Source organism: Lissotriton helveticus, chromosome 6 (genome assembly GCF_964261635.1).
Source record: "Lissotriton helveticus chromosome 6, aLisHel1.1, whole genome shotgun sequence".
In the NCBI taxonomy this organism is placed as follows: Eukaryota; Metazoa; Chordata; class Amphibia; order Caudata; family Salamandridae; genus Lissotriton; species Lissotriton helveticus.
In genome coordinates, this window is record NC_136067.1 from 1,087,075,011 (window position 1) to 1,087,101,993 (window position 26,983).

General features: G+C 45.5%; 1 protein-coding gene across 1 annotated transcript in view; it reads right to left on the reverse strand.

The window, feature by feature from the left end:
- Positions 1 to 26,983, reverse strand: part of SPRTN (SprT-like N-terminal domain) — a 320,234-nt gene that overhangs the window by 152,572 nt on the left and 140,679 nt on the right. Inside the window, exon 2 of the mRNA XM_078648742.1 lies at positions 3,051 to 3,150. Within this exon, the coding sequence (XP_078504868.1) occupies positions 3,051 to 3,150 (100 nt within the window). The remainder of the gene's footprint in view (positions 1 to 3,050; positions 3,151 to 26,983) is intronic.

Consider the following 26,983-nt stretch of genomic DNA (forward strand, 5'->3'; position numbering starts at 1 on the left):
TCCTGATGAGATCCGTAGAATGTGTTAAACGGATCGAAACGCCATTGAAAACTATGAGCACCTTACACACATGGAATGATTTATTTGCCCTTTAAAAGTGTGAAGGTGTCAATATTCTGTTTTATATTCAAAACTGTGCGATTAACAAGTTTACAGAACGTTAAGCTCTTGCCTAAGCCCTTTTTTTTGTTCCCTTTAATTGTTCCCTGTCCTGATATTTCTTGTGTGATTGCCTTTTTTATTAATGTGTTGGTTTTGAAAATAAATAAATGGCATTGTCATTTACAATGCCAATAGCTTAATCTCTCGCAAATGCGAGACCTATAGCATTTGCACGTGCATCTTATAAGGATACCCCCTAGACACCTTACGGCGAGAGAACATGTACCAGTCCAGGCATGAGACAGTGAGCATGCTTATGCTCGTCATAATGAGAGCACACGTCTCTTGTGCACCACACCTAAACCTAGTCACTAGAGGGCACAAGTATATCTAACATTGAGAGCATGTATACATCTTAATGCGAGGGCACCCATACTCCTCACAGAGGGGGGCGTTTACTGCTGGGAGTGGGGCTCATACAAGGCTCCCCCCTTCCCCATCTCAGGGACTCCCTTTATGGCTAAAGAAATCCGTTCAGTACCCCCCTCCCCCTCGCTAATTTACTGATCCCACTACAAGGGAACGGTTATCCCCCTCCTCCCACAGCAAACACCCTCACACCCAGAGAAGATAGGCGCATGGGAAAATCACGTTTTAATCACTTATGTTCAGGGTGACAGTATTTTTTCTCTTCAGAGCTGGGTCTTTCATGTTTCCTAGCGTAACTGTAGGACATCCAACCACTAAAACAGAAGGCCAACTAACACATTGCTAGCGAAATAACAGCTCAGGGCATGCCCACTTCCCCCAGACAGCACCTTATCTACACAGTTGGCTTCCCTTTTATTATATTTTTCGAACTATCATTTTCCTTTTTAACAATTCATCAACGCTCCCCAAAGTCTCACAACAACTTTGTTTATTGATTTTTTGTGTGGCATGTTTTCAATGGACAGCACCTTTCTGTGTTTCTATTATTTGTTTAATGCATTTAATATTCCGATGTCATGTCGATCCCAAACACCCGATTTCTGCCGATCTGAATCCCCCACTGTTCCTCAGGCTTACTGTATATTTTAGACCGCAGGAGCCGGCCACCGGTTTTAATTGTTGCAGGGTGGACATAAAACGCATTCCTGCAGTGTTAAGCCGCCTCTGTCCCCACAGCTACAAGGGTCCGTACATTTCTGTTACCAGGGCTCTATCTGCACGAACAGACTTTGACATCACAATGGTGTGTGCCGCTCCTGCCAGGTGCAACAAATCAAACAATTCGCTCTGATTGCCACTTGGCATCTCGTAGTAGCCAAAATGTATTTTATCTGCAGCTTCACTGGTGATCCCGGACCTGTGGTACCGTTTGTACCTCTCTGCGGTCCCCTCCGTTCACGTTCCCGTGACCGCAGCATCGCTTCGAAGCTTCCGCCTGGGAGTTTCAAGCGCTGTAAAAAATGTACTTAAAAATAATAAACTCCAGAATCTTGTGAAAAGAGTAAAATCCAGAATCTTGTGAGACCACGGCTGAAAATAAGCGCGATCAACTGGCAAGTGTTCAATTCCCTACTTCCCTGAAAAAGATTTCACATGGACGGCAAATGTGTTCATTACCCCTCGTAGACACCGACATCTCGCTGATGTCTGCGATGAATAAATGAATCAATGGGTGGGGAGGTGAATGCATTCATTGAATGAAATGCAGGCGGCATAGTCGTAATTCCTTACACAACTCGCTGGAGAAAAGCAAAAATACCAGTCTTTCACCTTGAAATAATTAACGTTACTGCTGGAAGCTGGTCGTTTTACATATAGGCAAGGAGGGGGGACGGGAAAGCCACGGAGAGCGGGAGGGGGGACGGGAAAGCCACGGAGAGCGGGAGGGGGGACGGGAAAGGCACGGACAGCGGGAGGGGGGACAGGGAAAGGCACGGACAGCGGGAGGGGGGACGGGAAAGGCACGGACAGCGGGAGGGGGCAGGAAAGGCACGGACAGCGGGAGGGGGGGCAGGAAAGGCACGGACAGCGGGAGGGGGGGCGGAAACGGCAAGAAAAAGCACTCACCTGGACTTCTTCCGGCGGCGGTCGGCCTGCAATGACCAAAACAAACCTCCCCCCCCCCTCAAAAAAAAAATAGGAACCGCCCACCACCGCAATGACGTTGTCAAAGGGGCAGGATGAGTAAAAATGGCCGGAACGCCCCCGAATCTGCTCCGCAATTGACGGACAGATCTCTGTTCCAATGGCTAGCCTCCATTTATGGAGCTAGCCAATGGAACAGAGGGGCGGGACATGAGTACACATCTCTAGACATAAGCTTTCGCCTTGCGCAGAAAGTCTGCTGCGCAGCCTTTCGGCGAGGCGAAACCTAAAAAATGGTTTCAACAGCACAATATGTATTCGATTGATGCAAATTATCCCAAACGAGAATTGTAAGCAGAAACGTTTTTTGCAGTTCAGTGAAGGAGTGCCCTTACATTATAAACTCAAAGAAATTATTTACTTTTAAACAAACTTTACTACACATTTCTGCAGATTCAGACTCAAAGACACGGAAAAGGAAAGCTCTAGATTGATAGATGTTTAATTCAAAAGTAGTCCGGCTGTTCAATTTCTTGTGCAATGATCCATTTAACAAAGTATTCCTTTTATTATCTAACTAATCTGATAAGATTCCACAAATCAGATCTCCAATGTCCCCCTAAAAAAAACACAGCCGCAACTGCTGTTTTCCAATAGTGCGAAGTAGGAAAGACCAACAATCTTGACGGTTATGCGCGCCTTTTGTGGTCATCATCCGGCATGCATGTTGTGCTATAAAAGGGCATAAGAGGTAGCTTGCAAAACAAGTGATTTCATTTCATAGAAACATTCAGATCGTGCACGGTTCACGTACCCAACAAAATATATGGCCTTATTTTATTTTTAACAAATTCAGGTGCAAACGAAGTTACCTCCACAAGATCTTTCCGTGGTCTTAGCTTGAGTAGCGGCTCACTAAGACGTATAGAACACAGGCCCCCTCTTCCTTCATAGCTGCATACTCCAGCACACCTATAAAAGAATAATTCCATCATATTAAGTTTTGTGGCCAAAGTCAAACCCACTAGGTTTGCAACAGCACCTTCCAACTATATGTATTTAAACATGAAGCTGAGAGTTTTGAGAGGTCCATAAAGAACATTTTTCAAATAATAAAATGTCATCAATGCAAGTTTTACTACAGACCAAAAAAAACACATAAGTATTCAGTAGATGTATCCCCGAGTGGGCCCTTACTCAAGAGACAAAAAGATGGTCTCCCTACGCTGCCTGAGATAGGAGCTTGCTACATTCAGGTACCTAGGTGTCTAGATGCCTTATAATGAAGCTATTCTGATAGACGATTACATCATGAAAATCTAAAGAATCGGCTAAATTTTTGAAGAAACTCCCTCTGTCAGTGAAAGGCAGAATTGCATTTTCTAAAACCAAGGTATTACTGAGGTTATGGTATATATTAGCAACAATGCCAATGTGTCTGCCACAGAAATTCTTTTTTCTTGAATGGGACCCTAGTTGATCTAATCTGGAGAGGAGGGCGGCATAGATGCTCGTTAAAGAAGCTACAATTGCCAACAAGCATTTGCAATGCAATAGGTCTCGCATTATTAAAGTTTGAGCTATTGGTGTTGCATTATTTAGCAATGCCAATAGCTCAAACTTTAATAATGCGAGGCCTGTTGCATTGCAAATGCTTGTCTTTTTTAAGTTGTATGTAGCACAGACTCAGCCCAAAGGCATTGGAGCACTTTAAATTAGTATCAGTCACATTACTCAATGGTCAAATTCATTTTTTGTAGGCACAGGAAGATTGCGATTTACCCAGAATCGCAGGATGTTGAGCCGACATCGGGACTCAAACCTTATTCTCCAGCTCCAAAGGTGGCAGCTTTGGCCTAAAAAAAAAAACATCCAATGCCCAATAACAGAAGGTCATACAATATGATTGGGCATATAGCGGATGGGTCGGAGTTTGCTGCCAATAGTGATGCTTAGTGCTGCCTTCTGATTGGTCAGCTTCTCGCCAGTGACATATTTATGTACTCGGACTACGTCACCCTAAATGAGAAACCTGTTGTGCCTATTTTCTTTTGCCCCCAGAGTAAGTGGCCTGGGAAAAGATTATTCAAATTAGCATCTGACAGTGCCAGTCAGTCCACACTCAAGAAAAGTGAAATATGGCTTTTTCTACCAATAAAAGTAAAAATGTACGTGCTGCCCAAAGATAGACAGTGGCTTGTGGTTTCTCAGATTCCTCCATTCTGACTCTGCATGTTCATATTTCTAGGTCCGAACTAAACCCAGCACCCCTCAAGGCCTTTGACTGAGCACACTGCCTCCTCGCCCCTGTGGAATGCAGCCCCTTCGGACCGCCTATCTATCATCACTCCCTGTAGTTTAAGAAAGGGCCCTTCAAGCCTGCTCAGTCTATCGAGACACAGAGAACTGATATCTGTTGCATATATTATACATGGGGGATGCATCATGTGAGGTAGCACTTAGAAGTGGTTCGTAGCCCATTGAGCCACTATTTAACTTGTGCAGTTGGTGGGCACCAGCGCTCATTTTTGGCGACCACGACTTACTTTTCCTCATTAGACTTTGACCCAGACCAGGAGATAGAAAGGCAGAAAAGGGGAAAGAAAGAAGGAGAAAGAAAAAGGAAGACAGTGATAAAGGGACAAAGCAGGGATGACATAGAATCTGCCAAAGTGAGGTAAAGAGACGGGAATTACTGGGTGGTGGAAGAAAGGCATGAGGTGGAATGTAGGGTAGGCAACGTTGAAACTCGGCAATCCTGGCATGAGGTGGTGGCACATTCCTCAGAGAGTCTTTGGGCTTCTGAACTTTTCTTATTTAACAAACGAATGTGAATAAATAAGTCTATATCTTAGAAGACGGTTCTATCATGACGACAATAGCTAAACATATAAATGATATTTAAGTATTTAATTCAAATATTTGGATTTTGGTCAGTCAGGTCTGTAATTGGATAAGAAACTCCATATGCACCGTACAATCACTTGGCAGCACGAGGTAGCTCTCGGACCCACTTTTTACGAAATGAGACATTCCCCTCTCTGATGTGAAGCAAAGGTCCAAAGACATACAGTGGCGGACATGTTTGGGGTCACTGCATGAATTGTCATTATCTTGTGCACAAACACAGAGCGTGAATGCTGTTCCCAGCCCTTCCATAATCTGTACTGTCATCTAACCCTTTCAAGAACTGTTTAGTAATAAATGTCTTTCCACACACAGCTCTGATCAGTTCCATCCTTTCTTTTCGCCTCCTGCATTCAACAGGTCTGCATTCCTTGCAGTCCGAGACCAAGTCCAAGTCCATAAGCTTTATTCGATTTGTGACACAAATCATACAAGCAAAACACATACAAATATAACAATCATTGCTAAAAAGTAAGGCATCAGGGACATGTCAATTAAAACAATCAGAAGAGAACCATCAAATTCAAAATAAGCGGAAAATTCTAGAGCACGATAAGGCCAACCATGAATATATACAGTACAAGAAGCTGATTGACCAGATTTAAAAGAATATGTAAAATACATTGTACATACAATAAGTTATGCATAAATAAATAAATAAGTGAGTAAGTGAATAGATATACAGACAGGAAACCAGATAGGACAAAACACAATCCGAGATATCGTAGAACTATGGTTATCCTGGCAGCTGTATATCTAGTAAAATGTACAGACAGGGAGCCATAATGGAACGGGACTAAGTCCGGGATATCATAAAAAACTCATAAAATTATGGCTTTCCTGGCAGCTGTACATTTTAATATATATGTTGCTACAAAGAAGCAAATATCCAGGTTCTCTAAGGAGCTAAGCAAATGTAAAGCATTCTTAGTAGAGCGAACTTTGAATCTTAAAAAGATGGGTTTTAAATATGTAATCCTAAGAAAGTAATAACATTTACAAAACAATAAGAAATGACAACAGCTCTGGCGAGAGACATTGTCACAAGGGCATGCTAAAGCGGATCTAGAATTCATTGTAGGGAATGCAACAAGGTGGTGAACGATACCCAATCTTAGGCGAGTTAAAACAAACCGGTGAGAATTACGGGTAACATCAGAAAGATAAGGTTGGAAACCAATAGGTAAATTAAGGTCCCAGTAAAACATCACAGTTTGCAGCTTTCCAGACACCTTTGCACGACCTTCTTTTTTATAGCTTAAAAACCTTTGTTTGATGACTTTTTTTGAAATTTAACCACGAATTTGGGGTCAAGAAAAGTGTCGAACTGAAAGAGGAGGAGAAACCAATGATATATATACTTAAGCCAGGATATTTGTGTAAAATGATCCAATCTGAGACAGTCAAGAATTATCTCCTGGGTGAATCCGGTTTCCGGCTTGGCCCAAATAGAACGCCAGAGTAGCAAAGGGCGTAATGCTGCCAGATCTGAAATAAATTCTATGCCCACTTCTTCATGGATCAAATCCACTGATGCTGAGGGTGGAACACATAACAGTTTCCTAAGGAACTTATTTTCATCTTTCTGTACATTAGGTCCAACACAATGTCCCCAAACCCCTGCTCCATATAGGGCTGAGGACACACATTTTACATTATAAATGGTCATCATATCTTTAATGCTCCTCACCCCAAGTTTGCGTGAGAATCTGAAGATGCTGTTAGTGGATCTCTTCGTTTTTAAACTGATATTATCAAACTCAGGTTGCCATGACCCGTTATTGGCAAAGGTGATTCCTAAATAGCAAAACGTTTTTACTATTGACATTTTGTCCTTATCAATAAAAAAGGTGGAGTTAGATTTCTTGACTTTCATCCCGCAGGCATTGCAAAGGTTTTAGATTTATTTACAAGTAGCTTCCTACTCTCTATAAATGTCATAAATCTATCAATGAGGCGCTGTAGGCCAATCTGTGTGCGGGATAATAATACAGCGTCATCCGCATACAATAAAATTGGCACCGGTTTGCCTCCAATCAATGGAGCATCTGCAGGGGTCTGACACAAAATAAAATCAATTTGATTGATAAAAAGAGAAAACAAAAGGGGTGCCAGAACACAACCCTGTCGGATGCCTCTTGAAACTTTAAAGAAAGGGGTACATTCACCTAAGGAGCCATAGCGCACCTTGCATGACAGTCTCTCGTATAGCCTAGCCAAAAAATGTACAATCTCCTTTGGAGCTCCCGCATCTATCAGGACCTGCCATAGTATACAATGATCAACTAGGTCGAACGCACTACTCAAGTCCGCAAAACATAAAAACAGGTTCCCTTCTTTTACTTTAGTGTATTTATTAATTAAAAGATCTAAGTTTACACATTGTTCTAGTGTCCCCATGCCTTTCCTGAAACCATATTGGACCCTAGTTAGAATTTCCCTTTCAGTTGCCCAGGTTTCTAGCCTCTGCAGCATAATTCGGCTCATCACCTTTACTGAGGCATCAAGTAAGGAGATGGGGCGATAATTACCTGCCTCCGATTTACTGCCTTTCTTAAATATGGGAATGATGACCGACTGGCCCCAAGATAGTGGTGGGCATCCCTCAGCTGCAGCATTAAAGACCCTGACCAGAATGGGTGCCCACAGATGCATCTCAGATTTGAGAAGATCTATAGGGACTCCATCAGGGCCAGGGGCTTTGCCTCCTTTACTATTAGACAGGCCTTCATAAACCTCCTCCAGGGTAATTCCCAGTGGTAGAGGCAACCAGACTGAGACCTCCAGTACCGAGGTTTCTAGGGGCTTTCCATTCGGGTTAAAGATATTAGAAAAATGGGCAATCCAGGCATTGCATGCTACATACGATGTCAATTCCGGAATCCCATCAGAATTTAAACAAGCATTTACAATGCAATGGTTTTGCCTTTGTTAAAGTTAGAGCTATTGGCATTGCTCTTGACATTTTTTTTTATTTATGTTTTTTTTAACATAAATAAATGGCATTGTCATTTACAATAGCAGGGCAGGGCACAGGGAAGGGGGGAGAGGAGAGACGAAGGAGAGATGCGGGCTCAGGGAAGGGGGGCGAGGAGAGACGAAGGAGAGCTGCGGGCTCAGGGAAGGGGGGAGAGGAGAGACGAAGGAGAGCTGCGGGCTCAGGGAAGGGGGGGCGAGGAGAGACGAAGGAGAGCTGCGGGCTCAGGGAAGGGGGGAGAGGAGAGACGAAGGAGAGCTGCGGGCTCAGGGAAGGGGGGGCGAGGAGAGACGAAGGAGAGCTGCGGGCTCAGGGAAGGGGGGAGAGGAGAGACGAAGGAGAGCTGCGGGCTCAGGGAAGGGGGGCGAGGAGAGACGAAGGAGAGGTGCGGGCTGTTGTTGTAATGCTTGCATGGATGAGTTGGTGGATGCATGGATGGGTGCATGCATGGATGGGTGTATGGATGGGTGTATGGATAGGTGGATGGATAGATGCATATATACAGCCAATCCCTCAACAATTTATGCAATCCACCAACCCATCCAACCAACAACCCATCCATGCATCCACCCATACATCCATGCATCATGCATACATCCATCCATCATGCATCCATCCACCCACTGTGTCCCACTCCGACCTCTCTAAATATAACTCATTTTTTCTGTATAAAGAGATGACTGTATTCACTAGTATATGCAGTAGTGTGTGGTGGACTTAGTTTGAGTGTTTGTTTCCTGCACACTCACACACTTCCCCTACACATTCACACACTGCTCACCCTGCAAACTCACACAATGTGCACCCTGCACACTCACACACTGCAGTCACTGTCACTCTGCAGTCACTGTCACTCTGCAGTCACTCTGCAGTCACTGTCACTCTGCAGTCACTCTGCAGTCACTGTCACTCTGCAGTCACTGTCACTCTGCAGTCACTGTCACTCTGCAGTCACTGTCACTCTGCAGTCAGTCTGCACTCACTGTCACTCTGCACTCACTGTCACTCTGCACTCACTGTCACTCTGCACTCACTGTCACTCTGCACTCACTGTCACTCTGCACTCACTGTCACTCTGCACTCACTGTCACTCTGCACTCACTGTCACTCTGCACTCACTGTCACTCTGCACTCACTGTCACTCTGCACTCACTGTCACTCTGCACTCACTGTCACTCTGCACTCACTGTCACTCTGCACTCACTGTCACTCTGCACTCACTGTCACTCTGCACTCACTGTCACTCTGCACTCACTGTCACTCTGCACTCACTGTCACTCTGCACTCTCACTCTCGCACTCTCACTCTCGCACTCACTCTGCACTCACTGTCGCTCTCGCACTCACTCTGCACTCGCTCTCACTCTGCACTCTCTGTCGCTCTCGCACTCACTCTGCACTCACTGTCGCTCTCGCACTCACAGGCACTCACACTCACTCTGCACTCACTCTGCACTCACTGTCATTGCACTCACTCACTCTTGCACACACTGTCACTCTTGCACGCACTCTGCACACACTGTCGCTCTCGCACTCACTGTCGCTCTCGCACTCACTGTCACTCTGCACTCACTGTCACTCTGCACTCACTGTCACTCTGCACTCACTGTCACTCTGCACTCACTGTCACTCTGCACTCACTGTCACTCTGCACTCACTGTCACTCTGCACTCACTGTCACAAACACGTTGCTCGGGGCATTTGTTGACAAAGCAAAGCAGTTCCATTAAGTGTCAAACAGGTATGGAGCAGGTTTGCTTTCCCATGTATGTCTGTATTTGAGGTGAGTTGCATGAAAAAGATGCATCACCTTATCAAAGAGGAACTCCAATAGCCCCCAGCACCTCCCTTTGCCAGGAGGATGTGAACTCCTACACAGAAGCAGGGCAGAGTCCTCCATGCTGGGCCCTTGGCCCAGGATAGAAGGAGACGCATTCTATGGAGAATGACAATGTGCTAAATGGGGACCCTGCCCCAGACCTGACAAACAACACCTACATCTGACCTCGGGAATTTGTCCTCGAGCCCCAGAGAATAAATCCGACCCTGTCTGAAGCCTTAGGCCGGTCAGCAGGTGGAAAGCAGCAGGGCCGTCATCCCATGCGGATGTCAACAGTGGAAGTGCGCAGTTTTTCTGTCGACCTAAACTTCTACCGTGTGTCCCCTCCACTCCAAAATCTAGGGGGGGAGGGGATAAATCCCTTACGCTTCCTGTTCCCATCAACGAAGATAGTCAGAGCAGTCACAACAAACACACATGGACATGGTCATACACGAGCAGTCACCGGGCAGGAGCTCACACAGACGTGTAGGCGCACACAAACCGGCGGTGTCACCAGTAGCATTGAAGTTTGACAACTCGTCTGGACATCATTTAACAATAGTATTAGACAGGGGGCTTCTTGCAGACAGTCACAGGGCCTCGAGAAGAACCACCCATAGGTCCCCGACAGACGTTCGTAGTCTTTACGGTCTATGGGGGCGGACATTTCCAGTGTCCTGCGGATCCTGCTTTGGAGGTGTTTATGGGATGGGGAAAGAGACGAACACCCCCACCCCCACCCCCACCCTTTTTTTTTTTTATTCAGTCTTGGTACACGCACTCTTCCTGCGCGCTGGGTTTGCCCTAGTTGCCTCCAAGTTATGAGCACGAGGGGCAAATATGAGTATATCCAGACCATTCAATCCTTGGCCTCTATTTAGAAACAAGAACCTCCCACCCCGCCCCCCCCCCCCCCCCACACACTTCTTCGGGCAACAAAGTCGTGCCATTTCCAGGGAATTCCAAGATTAGGAGACTGAGACGACTGCTGACATGACACCGTGCCAGCCCCTCCGCCTTGCCTCCTCCTGCTCTTCCTCTTTTTACCTCACCGGATCGTACCCGCAAGAACCTTATCTGTTTTGGGAGTCGCTGGGCCTCAACCCTCCGCGCTGCCAGATGTTCCTCAATGCCACTCCCTTGCCTACATGTTTGTTGTCCCTGGCCCTTCGGATTGTGGCAAGCCCTCAGCCCACCCTCCCACCCACTCTCACGTGACCAGCCCCTCTGACCACCCTCCTACCCACTCCTCCAGAACCCAGTTTGTCCGCCCAGGTTCCCAGTCACGTAGCAAGCGTGACACGAACTATAGCTTAAGTGAAGAACATTGCCTACGAAAGTCCGCGCTATATAAAATTGCATAAATAAATAAAAAAATAATCACCAGTTGCTTTACACACGTACACACTAATTTTGTTATGCACAGGCAGATTAAGTGATTTGCTCAGAATCACAGGCTGTTGAGCGTCCCTGCCGAGACTCGAACTCTGTTCTACAGCCAGACAACCATGTAAAATATATTTATATGTGAATTACACTGTTTTATTATCGTACAAACAATGGTTTCCAACCTCTTAATCCGCATAAATAGTGTCCTCAATTAAAATTATTGGCATCATCTTCAGGGGTAGCCTCATTTTAATGCATTTGCGATTTCAACCAATGGCAGAATTAGAAAGAAAAATTACATTTTCGGAACATAATATAAAACATCTTCAGAGTTAGGTTAGCATGTTATTCTTCTCCAGGGTGACCCACACATATACACGCTGATGCTGCCGATTCTCTTGCTGTCAGGGCGTTTTCTCTCACGGTTTAATCTTTCTTCCTCTCGCGCACATTTCATCGTTTACATTCACTGTCACGCTTTCCTCTGTCCCGCTTACACACTTTCTCACAAACTCACTTTTTTTTCATTTTATTCAAGCTCACTCACACACCCTTCCACCTGAGCGCATCTTTGTATGTAATATATACCCTTTCACATCTTTTTATGTAATATATACTATATTATGTAATATATAGCCTTTCACACTTCCCCATTCCCTCGGAACCCTGCTCTCTCACACGAGCGCGCGCCCACACACACACTATAAACCAAATCTAGGCATCTCTATACCCACAATTATAATGAAAAAATGCCAATTTAAAACGTATGGTATTTGTCATTTAATGGCACACGTTGGCATTTAACAACTGTCACCACGAAGCAATCTACAGAGCCCGGAGCCAACATTCACCAGAGCTAATAGTAGTAAGAAACGTAGGTGTGCAGCACTACAGAAAAACGGGAAAGAAGGGGAAATTGTAGGCGCCATATGTTTCCATGCTGCTGTATGGTGTGGTGTCTGAGGATGCCTTACTTAGTGTTCATTCGATTGATGCGCTGTAAACACTGATCCACTCTGCTTCGGAGAGTAGAGCTGGGCCAGAGCCGCCCTTTACATGCCATGATCGCCGGCGGCCACTAAAAGGCCAGTGGGGCTGGGAACTCGTTAGTCACATATCAGGGTCGCATCCTTGAAAACGCCTGGCAGGGCTGTGACTAGGTCGGGTTGCTTCTAGCAGACTGCTAGGGGGCGCCTGATGAGCAGATGGCGTGTGACTGACTCTTTCCCAGCCATCCCAGCTGTTGAGAAACACCAGCCTGTCTGGATTTGGGTTACTCCGCTGAAAGCAGCCAAATGGTGGACCATGGTGTAAAAGCGACAACGCCCGAGTATGCCAACTGGCCAGACAGGGTTTGTGTATACCTAGGCTAAGCGCTTTATCAAATCATTCAACAAATTATGCGGTTTTAAAATGCTCATCTGCGCCTAGATACCACGGCCCCTGACGGCCAGATAAGGAGCTGTGTGGGATAAGCGGGTCTGCCTTTGATCCCTTTCAGGTCCTTATCGGGCTGATAGAGGCCTGTGGTGCGAGGTGTCAGCCTCACACTGCGCCCTGCCCAGGTGACACCTCTGATAGCGATGCGGCGCAGTACCGAGACCCGTGCTCGTCTCAGGGTTAGACCTCGATGAGATTAAGGCCAGGAGATAGCTCCGTGGGTTAAAGCACCTGCTGCCACTAGGTCCGCATAGCCTTTTGTCTTTCCTAAACTGAAAAACAAGCGTGCCGGTGAATAGTTTATTACAAATGAGTTATGCCTCTGCCAGGGTCAACTGACACCGATAAAGGCAACCCCCCTAACCAGAAACTTTACGGTACCTCAAACAGTTAAAGGGACACCCAGCTGTCCAGCTCGAGCCCTTCTCAATTTTCTAACCTGAAAACACATGCATTGGCTGACTAGGCGACCATTTCTTTCGTTATTGCCCTAATCAGCTTCAACCTCAGAGACCATGAATCTATGACACAGACTTTAAATAAGACTGCTTAATAGAGTGTTAGCAAGAAATTAAAGGGCGCTTATTGGTGTGCTGATATTCACAAAGTAGATCCACATTTATTACTTCCGCTTGGATATTAGCTATTCTGAGCGTGGTGTCGCTTGGGGGTGGGGGGGGGGTGGGGGAGTAAACAACGGCCGACCTAATCAGCGGGAGGAGGGCGGGAACAAACACGGACAGTGGGAGGGGGGCGGGAAAAAGACCACGGCAGGGAAAGAAAACAACGGCCGACCTAATCCTAACCGGATGACGTGGCGGAGGCTCGGCCGGCTGGGCCAATCCCAGAGCGGCCCTGGCTGGAGGCACACGGCTGCTTCCTTCGGGCCGGATCTTGCTGCGGGCAGCATCTCCGGTCTCCCTCACAACACGGGAGACCGGCAAACCAGGAAATGGCTTCCCCAAGGAAGGGGGAAGCGAAACCACGTCCTCCCGGCCCCGCCCACAACCAGGCGGCGGGCCGGACATCTTCTTCCGGTGTTTCTAATGCCGGACCAGATTCGGAGGTGTTCCCGGCTTTCGGCTGACGGCGCGTGACGTCGGCAAAAGCCAAAGAATCTCGGGAACGCCCCCGAATCTGGTCCGGCATTGACGGACAGGCCCCTCGTCCAATGGCTAGGCTCCATTTATGGAGCCAGCCAATGAATGACGAGGGCCGACCCAAACCCACACTACAGTTCTCATTAGGTTTTCGCCTGCGCGAAAAAGATGCGCAGAGCGCATCTTTTCGCCAGGCAAAACCTAAAAAGGACTATTAATGGTCTCCCAATAAAGTTTACTGTTTTGGGTTTCCGCTGCTCGGTGAAGATTGGCCCAGGCTTCTTCTTGCAGAGCCTTTTTCCTTTTGGAGAGGGCCTCCTTATATTTGACACGCAGAATTTTAATATTATTATGGTCGCGTGGTTTGAGACACAGAGCCTTTTTGAGTTCACGTGAGGACAGTGTGCAAGATTTATCAAACCATCCCAACCTAGCTACTCTGGTTTTAGACTGTTTCTTAGTGAAGACTGCTTCTATAGCTAGGTTTATCATAGTGCAGCTTGTCAACAAAGTAGCTGGGTTAGTAGGTTCTTCCAGGCAATAGGAGATCTCGTTCCTACATTTTACTACGACCTCCTTGAGTTTTGTCACAGGGTCAATTCCGGCCCATTTAATTCTTGGTCCGTTCGGTCGCGTAGGGGCAATATCAGTAGAACAGAATTCTATAATAGATGGTTTAAATCCCCAACCCAATAACGTTAAAAGGATGCTATTATGGTCACTAAGGGATTCTTCCCTAACCCTCAGGTTGTTAAATTCGCTGGTATTTGACAATAAGATGTGATCAATGTTAGAATTAGCATGCCTGCCTGTAAATGTAGGGCAAGTATGGTTAGACTTATTTTTATTGCAACTAAGCAAATCTAAGTCAAATTTGGCCAGCATATTATTTAAAAGATTACCATAGTTGCAATGTGGGAAATGAAGAGATTCTACACTGTCTGCTGCCCCATCAGCGCCCAACTCTCTCCTAAAACCACATGGATTACCTGGTGCTAGAGGGCATGGCTGGATGTTAAAAATCGCCTGCCCACAAAATGGTCGCCACTCTACGCGAAGATGCCAATACATCTTCGAGAACCGCTTCCAGGGGAAATAAAATATTTCCCCTGGAAGCATCAAAGATGTTATTAAAAAAGTTAATGATGATTAGATCCCTGAATTTACCGGCCTCTATCCGTAGCACCTGACTATGTGGTTCAATTAAAGAGTAACTTTTAAAATTAAAGTTAGTCAGCTTGTTAGAAATTAGCATCAGAAGGCCGCCCTTGGCTCGACCTGATGGAGAATTTGATGCAGTGAGGCAATAGGAAGTATAGCCCTCAACGTGGATAGGATCTTGACACCACGTCTCTTGAAGACAGATTATGTCATACCCGGCCCCAATAAATTCCTCCCAGAATGGGGTGTTCAATTTACCTGTAATACCTGCTATATTCCAGGTGACAAAATGTATCCCCGTCGGTACGGCTACTGTATAAGCAGCCCTATCTCGGGGTGGGGCAGACGGTATATCAGAGACAAGCGGCTTATCACCCATATGCTCTTCAGATAGCTCCTGCTGGTGTGTTATAGGAACTACTTCTACATCTGGGGTTCTGCTCAAAATATGGGTACCTGCTAGATTTGTAGTAAAATTTGTGTCAGTATGTAAAACTGGGGAAATACAAGTTATTTGATTGGGGACAGAAATCGTGTCCTGGGCTGGATTATCCCTATCAGAAGTGGCCAAAGGTCAATCGACCATTTCCAAACAATCAAATCTGTTACTAACAGGGATACCCCGCCACCCCCCCGCAGAAGGATGGTCACTATTAGATTGCCATGGCTGCTGAGCCCTCTCTCTACTCCTGTTCTTCTGTGGGTACCAAGAACCTATGTTGCTCCACATGCGCTCAGATGGTAGCGTCCAGTTGGATACTGGCAGGTTTTGGCGCACGGGAAATTGCACCCAGTTAGGGGCTAGAGGGGGCTGACGCTCAAGTGGTTGCACCCAGTTTGGAACTGTCGGGTGCTGGCGCTCAAATGGTTGGACCCAGATTGGAACTGTCGGGGGCGGACGTTCAGGAGGTTGTGCCCAGTTTGGTATGGTCGATTGCTGACGCTCAGGGGGAACCCAATTCGGAGCTGACGTATTTGGCTGGCTACGTTCATACGGGTAAAAAGAGGAGAGGCGATAGGCGTCAATCCCCCCCTTCTTGGCCAGTGCGGGCCAGGAACAAATATAATCTACCATGTCTGGGTCATCACAAGTCACTATAATACAGTCTCCCTGAATATTTTTTGGTTCATCCCCAATCCACGGGACTCGTCGTACTGCTGAAATACGGCTATTATAGGGAGGGTGGAGGGACCTGTTCATTGTGAACCACTGTAGAACCTTGTTCCAAAGGGACCAAGGTGGCTCCTCTTTATTTGTGGATAGCTCAGGAACCCCTGTGAGAATGATGGTATAGGGGGACATTTCTGGGGATAAATGAATTGGGCGCTTAGATCTGGGGCCCCGCTTACCCTCCTCAGGACCGAGACAATTCCTGCCACTCTGAAAAATGATCTTGTCACTACTCCTAAAATGGTAGCTTTGATCTGTTCCCAGATGCAAAGATTTAAGCTTCACTTTGCAGTCTCGGATTAAATACCTTAACATCACTCTACAAATTCCACAATCTCATGATACCATTTCAATTATTTAGACTGGTTTTCTGTGAAAACTTGAAATCTCAATTTTTACATCCTACCCAGTGGCATTATGCTCTCTGAAAAGATATGAGACAGACCGCTAATATATGTATATTTTAAGAACGTGCTTCTAAGCAGCAGCACTGTACAGCCTAGGCTCTCGAGTAAATAACAGAGTGAGTATGTATGTATGTATGTATGTATGTATGCAGAAGGTATTTCTGTGGCGTGAGCCTATTCAAAAGGCAATGGAACGCTGTACATCGTCAAAGACAAGTTTAAAGTAAACGACTAAGAGGAGACGGGGTTGAACAGACAATGGCTAATGCATTGTGATACAGTGTTCTTTAAACAGGTGTGTCTTCAACTCTTTATTAAATTGGCACATCGTTGGAGCAGTCCTGATGGATACAGGGATATTGTTCCAGATCCTGGGTACTTAGGTGGAAATGGCCGTCTGCCTTCTTTTTATTCTTTTTCACACTTCTTAGCCTGCAGTCTGATAATGTCCTGCCTGTGGGTGTGTCGACAGCCAACAGAGATGGTGAGCTTGTCTGAAAGAAAAGCGGCAGTGCTGATCATGATGGCTTTGTAAATGATGCTGCTGATTTTGAAGATGATGTGGAGCACCAAGGGGAGCAAACAGAGTTCCAGGAGGAGAGGGGTCGTGTGACCATATATTTTTTAGGCCCTGGATGACAAACGCTGTGGCAAGTAGGATGCCCTAAGGGGTGCCAGTGTAGCTTCTAGGATGCCATGGAGTAGGGCATTACCACCATTCATATGCAAGAGTACAACGGTGTGTACAGTGGTTCTGAAGTCTCATTCTGGAAGAAAGGGTTTTACTTTCTTTTGAACAGGGAGCTGGTACCTGCCTTATTTGTTTTTGGGCAATGTGTTCCCTGAGGATGCGGCTGGTGTCCAGCGGAATCCAAGTCACTTGACATTCAGTGAAAGAGGAGGCTGGAAACCATCAAGGTTCATATCACTCAGCCAGGTTTGTACGGTAGCTTATTCATAGTTCTTGGCAAATAACAGGAATTATGCCTTGGTTTGTATTGTTAGTGTCAGTTTAGCAGTACCACACCCTCCTACATACACGTGGAGTCAAATTGAAATTATTGACCCTGTTCATTCACACATCTAGTGAAGAATGAATGAATTGAGGTCCAGCTTGCTGAAGAGGGTATCAAAGTGAAGAACTGTGCAGGCATGTCTTTGTGAGAGGTGAAGAGAGCTTCACCTTTAGGAGTGTTCCTTTACTGAGTCCACAAATCCCTGTGGCAGGTCGAAGGATCTGTATCGCCCGTACAAGATCCATCCTAGAGCATGATGCTCCTCTGCTGAAGCCTTGTATGGAGGTCAGGGGTCGAGGCTTGCTCCAAAGAGAGGCACAGCCTAGACCGGCTACTTGAAGTTCAAACCCACCTAACCTTGCACACAACGTTGGGCATGGAGCCTGAGGTGGAGCGATCCTAGTTTCACAGCCGGCGGCGAGCTTCTCTTTCCAATCCACCCTGCTCATTCACCCAAGCGCTGACCTTAGCCCCCAACATTAAAAGCTCAAAGGTATGTACAACCTACCTAGACATACCCATAGTGCCAGAGTGAGCTTAGTGAAAGGAGCCACTTCCAGGTTGACTTTATCATCTTCATATTCTTGAAGATGTCATGGCCACGTGAGAGGGCTGGGCCTCCTCAATCTTGGTATCTGAAAGCATTTGGTTAGAGATAAGAGTGTGGGGTCTTCAGATGCCATGTGATCGGCTGAAGCCTAAGACCTTATGGGCATTGCTCATATTCCATTGTGTGAGGGACACTTGGATGGCCCAGCAGGTGAACACCATCACTAAATTTTACTATTGTTCTGCACTTGACACTTGCTTTATTCCCATCTCTCACTTTACAGACTACAATCCGAGCTACTGTAGTGGCAGTATCATCTGAGCTCGTGTCGCAGACCTGCCAGGAGGCGCCATGTGTGTTCAAGAGCATGTATAGGCCCATATGTATAATATAGTCTCGGCGTGAAAGCAGCAAAATACAAAAAATATATGTGATTACAGCTTTACAGATGAACAGCAGTAAAGGTGCATGATTGGAAATAGTGAGTTTAAACTACTAGTGTGAACTTTTTGGGTGTGTTACTGCCTAATCAAATAAATGAAGAATGCTACCTTTTTTATAGGATCTGTACTATACAAATATTAAAATGTGTTTTATTTGACTAAAAATAGCTTAATTAAATCCCTCCTTCAGATACAAAAAGAATAGCTTTGGGTTAAAAAAGAATGTTATGTGCTAAAGGTCACACTGTGTGGCAGAACTTGGGCATAGTAGTTGTTTTACAAAGTGCACTTAAGCCGAAGCTGGTTTAGCATTTACTGTATTTTTGTAGAGACGTTTTATGTAGGAGACCTGTTTGTTCCTTAGTAAATAAGGGCATGGTTTTGCATGGTTTGTCTAAAGCTTTAACGACTCCCTCATCGAAACAGTTTGCTAATCCTGCCACTAAATTAAATTACAAAAAAATAAATGTAATGTTTTTTAAAGACCACTTGCTGATAGCAGCTGCGTCCTTTGCCCGGGTGGTCCCCTGTTATGCTCCATAAATGGCACCTGCCATCCAGGTTACTTTGGAGGGTGGCACAGGGGCACAGCGTGGAGATATCTGTCATGCAGAGGGATGGTTTCACCAGCGGGACAAGAACTCAACAAAGAGAGGCATCCCCCCCTCCATGCCCCCTGCGCACTCACGCGGGGGGCACGTCACAACTGACAGGCCCGGCGTGCACCGAGCACATCTGTCACTTGTGAGGAAATAAATTGCACTCCGTGGGGTAAATGGGCTGGCAGTGACTCAGGAGGTCAGCCCGCCGGCACCTGCCGCCATTCACGCAACACCCCTACCAGCACGCACAAATCCAGGCCGCAGTCTCTGAATCCGGATCACCAAGGGGTAACCCAAGGAACACAAAACATCCCCTCCAACCCCCCCCCTAACCCTCCCTACACCAATGTCTGCCAAAAAACACCTGCATTACCATAATAAGGTCTGTGCGGGTTCAATGTGGTAAATTACATTAACGCATCTCTCTCCTGCATTCATACACAGAACAGTCTGTTTTAGAAACGTGTTCTAAAACTCCCGTCAACATTTTATCTCTCTACTTTGGTTTTCAGTTGATTTTTCCCATACCACTAGCAGGTATATATTTACTAGGGGCTGTGTTAGACCTCTTTCCTTCACGTGTGTATATTGTGTACAATATATTATCGCTTTAAACGCTCTCTGATAACCCTGTAGCAGTTAGAATCAAGGAAAGGCAAACTTGCTGTTTCATCCTTCCGAGGTCGATACCCCAACCACCATGCAACCGGGTGATAGTCACACCTCTTATGTACAGCGCCTAGAAGTGGCAAAAAGTGCAACATTAAGCGCTGTAAATAATATTACTCCCCATACAACAACGTAAGTCCAGTAATAAATGAGACCTTACCTAAATGAGAACCTGTCCTATACCAGCCAAAAACTCCAGGTCCCGGACTGCATGAATTAAAACAAGCAACTAAATTATAGGCACATGCATGTTCCGCCAATTATCTCCTTGCAGGGGGAGTTTAGCAAAGGGGTCTCTTATTATTTAAACAAGCGGCAGGAAAAGCATTCGCTTTCACTTCCGCTTAAAAAAAACAAAGAAGCCCGCGAGTTGCGCGCCACTGCGAGCCATGTGCTTTTAATTATTGCGCCCGTGTCTGGGCACGATAATTGAAACCACATGGCCTATTGGTGTCTATTACACTCAATAGGCCATGGGCGGAGCAATGCGCCCACCTTTGGCCAATTGTGTACGGTCTTTTATAAAAAAGAAGCACGCAAAGGCCAATGGGGTAGAACAAAAGGGAAAGCACACGCACGAGCGTAGGCGATTTTGCGATTCCTAGGTCAGTGCTAAAACCCTGTTTTTCAAGAACTAAAGGTCTCGCGCTGCACGAGCAATGCTAGGCACTGCGACGTAGGCGCGAGACCTAATTATGGTGGGCTAGGAGTTCCTCATTATGAACTGTATTACGTCACAGCAACAGTGGTGGGCGTAATGGGCAGCAGATGAGGAGAATACCGAATTAAAATATTTGGGGGGAAGCATTTTATTGGCACAAAATCATGAGACATCTCCAGGAACCTGGCACTAGGTATAAAGTCCTGCCACATTTGGTAGCAGTGGCAAAATACTACTGGAAGCAGGCCTACGACTGTACAGCTGTGAAGGCCCATATGCACCCCAGATGCTACAGTGATTCTGTCTTTTGACTGGTAGAGTTGAGGTGCAGATGTGGTCACATGCCAGGGTGAAATTTATAGAGGAGCTAAGGATGATGGTCATATTATTTCCTTCCAGGACTTGAAACAAAAGGGCGAGCTATGGTTGTAATACGTAAGCTATAATGGTAAAGTAGCCGCTCTTGCAGTTCAAAGTAAGCAATTGAGTGGAAGGGAAAGGACACAATCAAACAGCCTACAGCAATCGGTGAGAGAGGATAACTTCAATAGGCGGAGTCAAGAAGTGATTACCAAAGTCTCAAGCAGTTGGCTGAATGAAGCTGGTTGAAGAAAGCAAATGGTCGAGAAGTGGGGCCAAGTTCTGCCCATGGTGGCTGCCCTCCTTTACAGCTCCGTTATATGTAAACATGGACAGACCCAATTAGCCCACTTGGACCAGAGTAATCTAATATATGGTCCCGTGGGACACATATCTCATTACCATGTGAAAATAATCTATGATAATACAGTTAATCAACATCACATTCCGTCACAAATGTGATGACCATTCAACGGGTAAACACAAAAGTGTGATGAGCTTCTACTTTCTTCTTTACAGAAATCTATTTCTCACATCAAACACAGTGGTGCAATACATAAAGTGATAATAGTGCAGAAGGCGCAGTGCTCCAAGAAGTGTGCAAATTCTATACAATATCTCATAAAAACATCACTAGCACCTAAGGTTGGTATATTATTTATTGACATCAAGAATCCTGCGAACAGTTCCATGCAGTATTCCCATTGAGATAATCACAATACAACCAAGAATGGGCTGTCAATGTTTCAACCTTCACATGAATTGGAGAGTCTGAGCAGACCTAGAGTCATTTGGCTAGGCACCCGGTATGGATGAAGTGGTGTGTTCATAAACACTTGAATAGGTAGGACATACTCTATCAGGCACTCCCTAATTAAATTCAGAACTCTGCCTCATCTGCCACAACACACAGACCTGGGTGCGACAGCTTGACCGAAGTAGACAAGAGGCAGAGTTTATTCGATGTGAGAACCATTTTTGTTTGGGTGGTGGGCACTGTATTTAGTTTGAGCGCACATGCCTGCGAAAGACCATAAGCTTGGAGCCCTTAGCACATAGTGGAACGTGACTGGTTAGGAAGACTTATAAAACCCTGTACACTGAAGCCAAAAACATTATTAGTGCATATACAGGTGGGTGTACCTGATAATGTACAAGTGACAAATTAATGGTTTTTTGCTTTACCAGTATCATTCAGCTCCTACACACAATCAGTGATTCCTCAGAAGGCACACCGGCACGGAGGTATGGACTATTCTGCTCATTCTGTCTTTCTCTGTATTGAACCTTGCTCAGGTACTGGGAAACAGTACTCTTGACTAATGGTGTCACTTTGACCACACAACATACTGCATTGAAAAAGTCAGCTAATGCAAACATCATAGATCCCCACTGGGCTCACTGAACATATGTGCATTTCCCTATGTCTAAATCTAAGCCACAGAGATAACTCCTGTTCGACTAAGTGGTAGACCAAGAGAAACAGTACAGCCATGCATCTACTACGATTGGCATGGTGTCCAAAGTTACATACGACTAACTGATAAATGAACTAATAACCATCAGATCGACCATGGACCAGAATAAAGACAGTACATCAGCAACGGTGCTAAAATGGAATCGATACAATCTTTTATCACTTCCTTCTGGTCCTTGAAGAGTGCAACAGGCAGAAAATCAACTGGACTACATGAGTAACTTGCCCGTTTAAGAACAAAAAAGCTAGCTGTAAGGTCCAGACACTCCACAAGACTCACACAGACAAATAATCATACAGTTCCTCAGACACCATCACGCTACAATCACTGTAGCGAAAAGGGTCAGTGGCTTGTTCCAGTATATTGGTTGCAAAATACACATCTCAGCAGATTTCTTGCTGATGTACAGTCCATTAGGCCAGACTCCATCTTGAGTAGGCCGAGACTCAATTTTTTCTATGTTTGCAGACTCATCAACACATCTGCCTTTAAAGCAGACGATTTTCCTTACCTTTCCAAGAACCTGTGAAAGCGAGAAGTCACTCAGACAATGACATCGATATGAGCCTGTGACGCATCAGTCTGTAACAAATCCCTGGTTATCTTTCTCAAGGCCAGACAAGAGCAATAGTAAACAGAGTTTACATGTTTTTACCTTATTTGTTTTTTAGAATGCGACTAAGACTCGCATCTTTATGCACACAGGTTATGTTAGACTTTCGTGAAGCTATGCCAGAAATTCCTATTTTTAATAAGATGCTGTATAAAAGGGCTGCCACTTAACCACTTGTGAGGAGAGGCCTTGGTCCCCAGATTATTGTGCAAGATACTGCTAGAGAAGATCTTGACTGCCAGATTACAGAGAGGCAGTTGCATTGTGCTTTATGCTGAAAGCAGATAGAGCCACGTCCAGGAGAGGAGCTGATGCAATGCATAATTTCCTTTTGCAGTGAACACTGCCTCCCAGATTTCTGATAACTACAACATATGCTGTAAACAGGTATGCAGTGCATTGATGCTCCCTAAGAAACTTTAGATCCAAGTTATGCTGCTCTTTGTTCTCCAATTGCAGCACATAGAAGCTTGTAAAGTTGTTCGATTACATATTAACTATGGTAGAAATGTCCATTTTATTCTTGTTGATCGCAACATATATTTGTGCTGTTAAAGTAATGTTCTTTGTGGTTATTTTGGATGTACTAGGCAAAAGATGAGGCGGTTGAAATAAGCGCTTTTTAGTTAGTGTATTTTTCTTAGTGCAGTTTGCGCGTATTATAAAGAATGAAATTGACTTGTGAAATTACCACTGCATCCCTGGGTCCCTTTTCATGGACTGTTAGTAACCTAAAAGCATTTGGCGCTACTTCAACTAAGTATTGTGTGGAGTCATGCCGGCTACATAACCTGTCTTTCACATTCAACCATTGGTGCACTGAACTTTGTTCACATGTGTCACCCAAGGGCATGAAAACAAACCTTGAAGAGCTAAACCAGAGTCTTAGTTTATGCAACATCACAAGACACTTGTGAGAAAGCTGAAGAAATTATTGGGGAGGCCTTAACTTAATACAGGGGCAGAAAGGTGCGGCCAACTGAAGCCAGCCCACCATGTCTCTCACTATAGACAAAGCATAAGATTTTACAAGCTTGGCTACTAGAAACGTTCCAGGAATCAATTTCAATTTCAAAGAATCTTTATTCGGTGATTAAAAAACACCATAAAAGCACATTCATATTTACACAATAAAAAAGCATTAAACAATTCAGAATTCTTTGTACAATAAATTTACAGACATAGTTGCAGTAGTATGACCATATTTAACATTTAAAAAAACAGAATAAAAGGTTTCAATCTACACCTCTAGTGAGCCTTAGTCTTAGGGCAACTTTAATGAAATTCAAAATGCTACACAGTGTCAAAGGGTCCTCGGCTTTCTGTAAGAAAACTAATGCCTCCCTAGCGTGGACCAAATTAGCATTTTTCAAGATGTTTACAAGATATTTACGCCGGGGCATAGAGTAGAGAGGACAAAGTAAGACCAGATGAAGGGAATCCTGCGGAGACCTGTTGTCGCAGCCGCAGGGCCCCTTCTGGTCTATTGTTGTAACAAACCCAGCTGGTGATGCCAACATGAATGGGAGTAAGTTAAGTCTAAATCGGCACATCAGGAACCTATCCTGGGCATTATGCATGAGAAACAAGTACGGCTCCATGCCTTGAACACTTTTTACTTGGCGATGGGCCCTCACAGTTTTTTTACAGCCTTCAGCCACCTCTCTGCACATGGTTTTCTGTTCCAGGAATATTCTCCCCACATGTTGTTTGTCCTGGGCTACAATCAATGTAGGGTGAAGGAAGAGGTTCCCCAGGCCTAGCTCCTCTAAGTTATTCTTTACATAAAGGAGCCAAGGAATACGCATACATTTATCCCTCTTTAGACAATCTGATAAAATTTCCCTACTTAGTGACGCCTCCGGGTTCACCCAAATTTTTAGCCAGGCTATAATTGGCCTCAACTTTATCAGATCTTCTATGTGTGGTCTCCCTAACTCACTGTGGGCAATCGAACCAGCGGTACATTGTGGGGCCCTCAGAACTGATTTCAGGTATTTGTTTTCTTCTCTCTGTATGCTAGTGGTGTTAACAAAGCCCCATACCTCTGCCCCATAAATTACCTTGGAGCATGATACAGAGCTATACAGGTTTAACACCTGTTCCGGGGACCATCTCCCTAGCCTCCTGCCATAACTAGCAATTGCCCCGTTCGATGATATCATTTTACCGCAGCGTTCCTCCACCAAGGTATCAAACCGCAAGGCACCATCAAATGTAACACCAAGGTATGGAAATGTTTTGACCTCCTCCAATGTGTGGCTCCCTATTTTGTAGGTAAATTTAGAGGCATTTTTTTTCCCTGCCAGGAGCACATAACATTTACTGAGATTTGCAGAAAGATCCAGGGCGCCCATAAAGCTAACAAATCCGTCAATCAGGGTTTGAAGGCTCCTCGGTGTGCGTGCGATCAAAACCGCGTCATCTGCATAAAGCAGAACGGGGATATGCCGCGACCCCACCCTTGGGCAATCTGCCTTCAATCCTAGCAGAAACTGCTCTAAGTTGTTGACATAAAGGGAAAACAAAAAGGGAGCAAGAATGCAGCCTTGACGAACTCCACTCTTGCAAGGAAAGGAACTAGTCAGCCCCCCCTCCCTATTAAAGCGGACCTTGGCAGTAGTATCACTATGCAGTTCTTTCAAGATCTTAATTAAGCCGCTCTCTATCCCCAAGCTGAGCATCATGCCCCACAGTTTTTCCCTGTTCACGTGGTCAAATGCTGCTGCCAAGTCCATAAAACCCATGTAAATGGGTTCATCACTAGCTATGGTATACTTGGCAGTCAACATATATAGATTCAAACACTGATCGCTAGTGGACCTCCCTGCCCTAAAGCCGTATTGGGTGTCCGAGAAGATGTTCCTTTCCTCGGTCCACTCGGACAATCTATTAAGGATTGCCCTCCCCAAAAGCTTTGCTGACACATCAATCAGGGAGATCGGGCGGTAGCACTTTGGGTCATCCCTATTGCCCTTTTTGAAAATTGGCACAATTACTGCCGTGGACCAGGATCGGGGCAGGCCATAAATGATAGCGGTGTTTATTACCCTTGTCATGAGGGGGGCCCACAGTTCGATGTTACTCAGAAAAAGGTCAGGTGGGATTCCGTCAGGCCCCGGTGCTTTGTTTTTGGTCAAGCCCTCAATCCCTGCAATTATTTCCTTGATGGAAAATTCCACCGGTGTAGCCTCAATAGAACTGACCGGGGAGTCTGCAATGGAACCTGGCTCATGATTATAGAGGCCCCTAAAGTGGTTAATCCACTGCTCAGGGAGAATATTAGCCCCTACATCCGGGGAGTCTTTTTCCTGGAAAGTTGGGTTGTTAATTATTTTCCAGAAACCCACTAGGTCCTTTTTTCCCCCCGCTTCTCGTAGATCTGCCCATGCTTCCGCCTGCAAGGCAAACTTCCTCCTCTTAATTTCTCTTTTGTAAACGTCTCTACACTCTTTAACTTTATGGGGGATCCTTGGTTTGGCTTTAAGGCTACTTTTCAGCTCCCTCAGGGCTTTAGAGCAGGCTTGATCAAACCAACGTGGATTCCCGTCAGTCTTGAGAGGCACACTGGTTTTTAATAAACCGTCGACCAGCTTGGCAATCTGGTCGAAGGCTGCCATTACCCTCGGTCCATGGACTTCGGTGTCCAGGCAGTCATTAATAGCTAGTCTCCCTGCATCCACCAAGCCCTTATAAAACTTATCCCCATCAATTTTAGCCCATTTTAGTCTCCTGCCCTGGTCTGTTGCCCTCTCAGTGATAGTGGGGTGGGCTCTAGTTCTTGGGCCTGCCAAATACAACAGTTCCAGGGTAAGAGGGTTGTGGTCGCTAAAACCACTCCACTCAATCTCAGCACTGATTGTCTTATTCATTAGAGCCCTCGAAACCAAGATATAATCTATAAAGGAGGAGCATCCTCTACCCTTAAATGTGGGGGGGAGTGTGCCACCCTCCTGCATCTCTACCTTGTTAATGGTATGTCCCAGATCATATTTAAGCCGTAACATCCTCAGGGCAAGGCCCAACGGCGTATGTGAGAA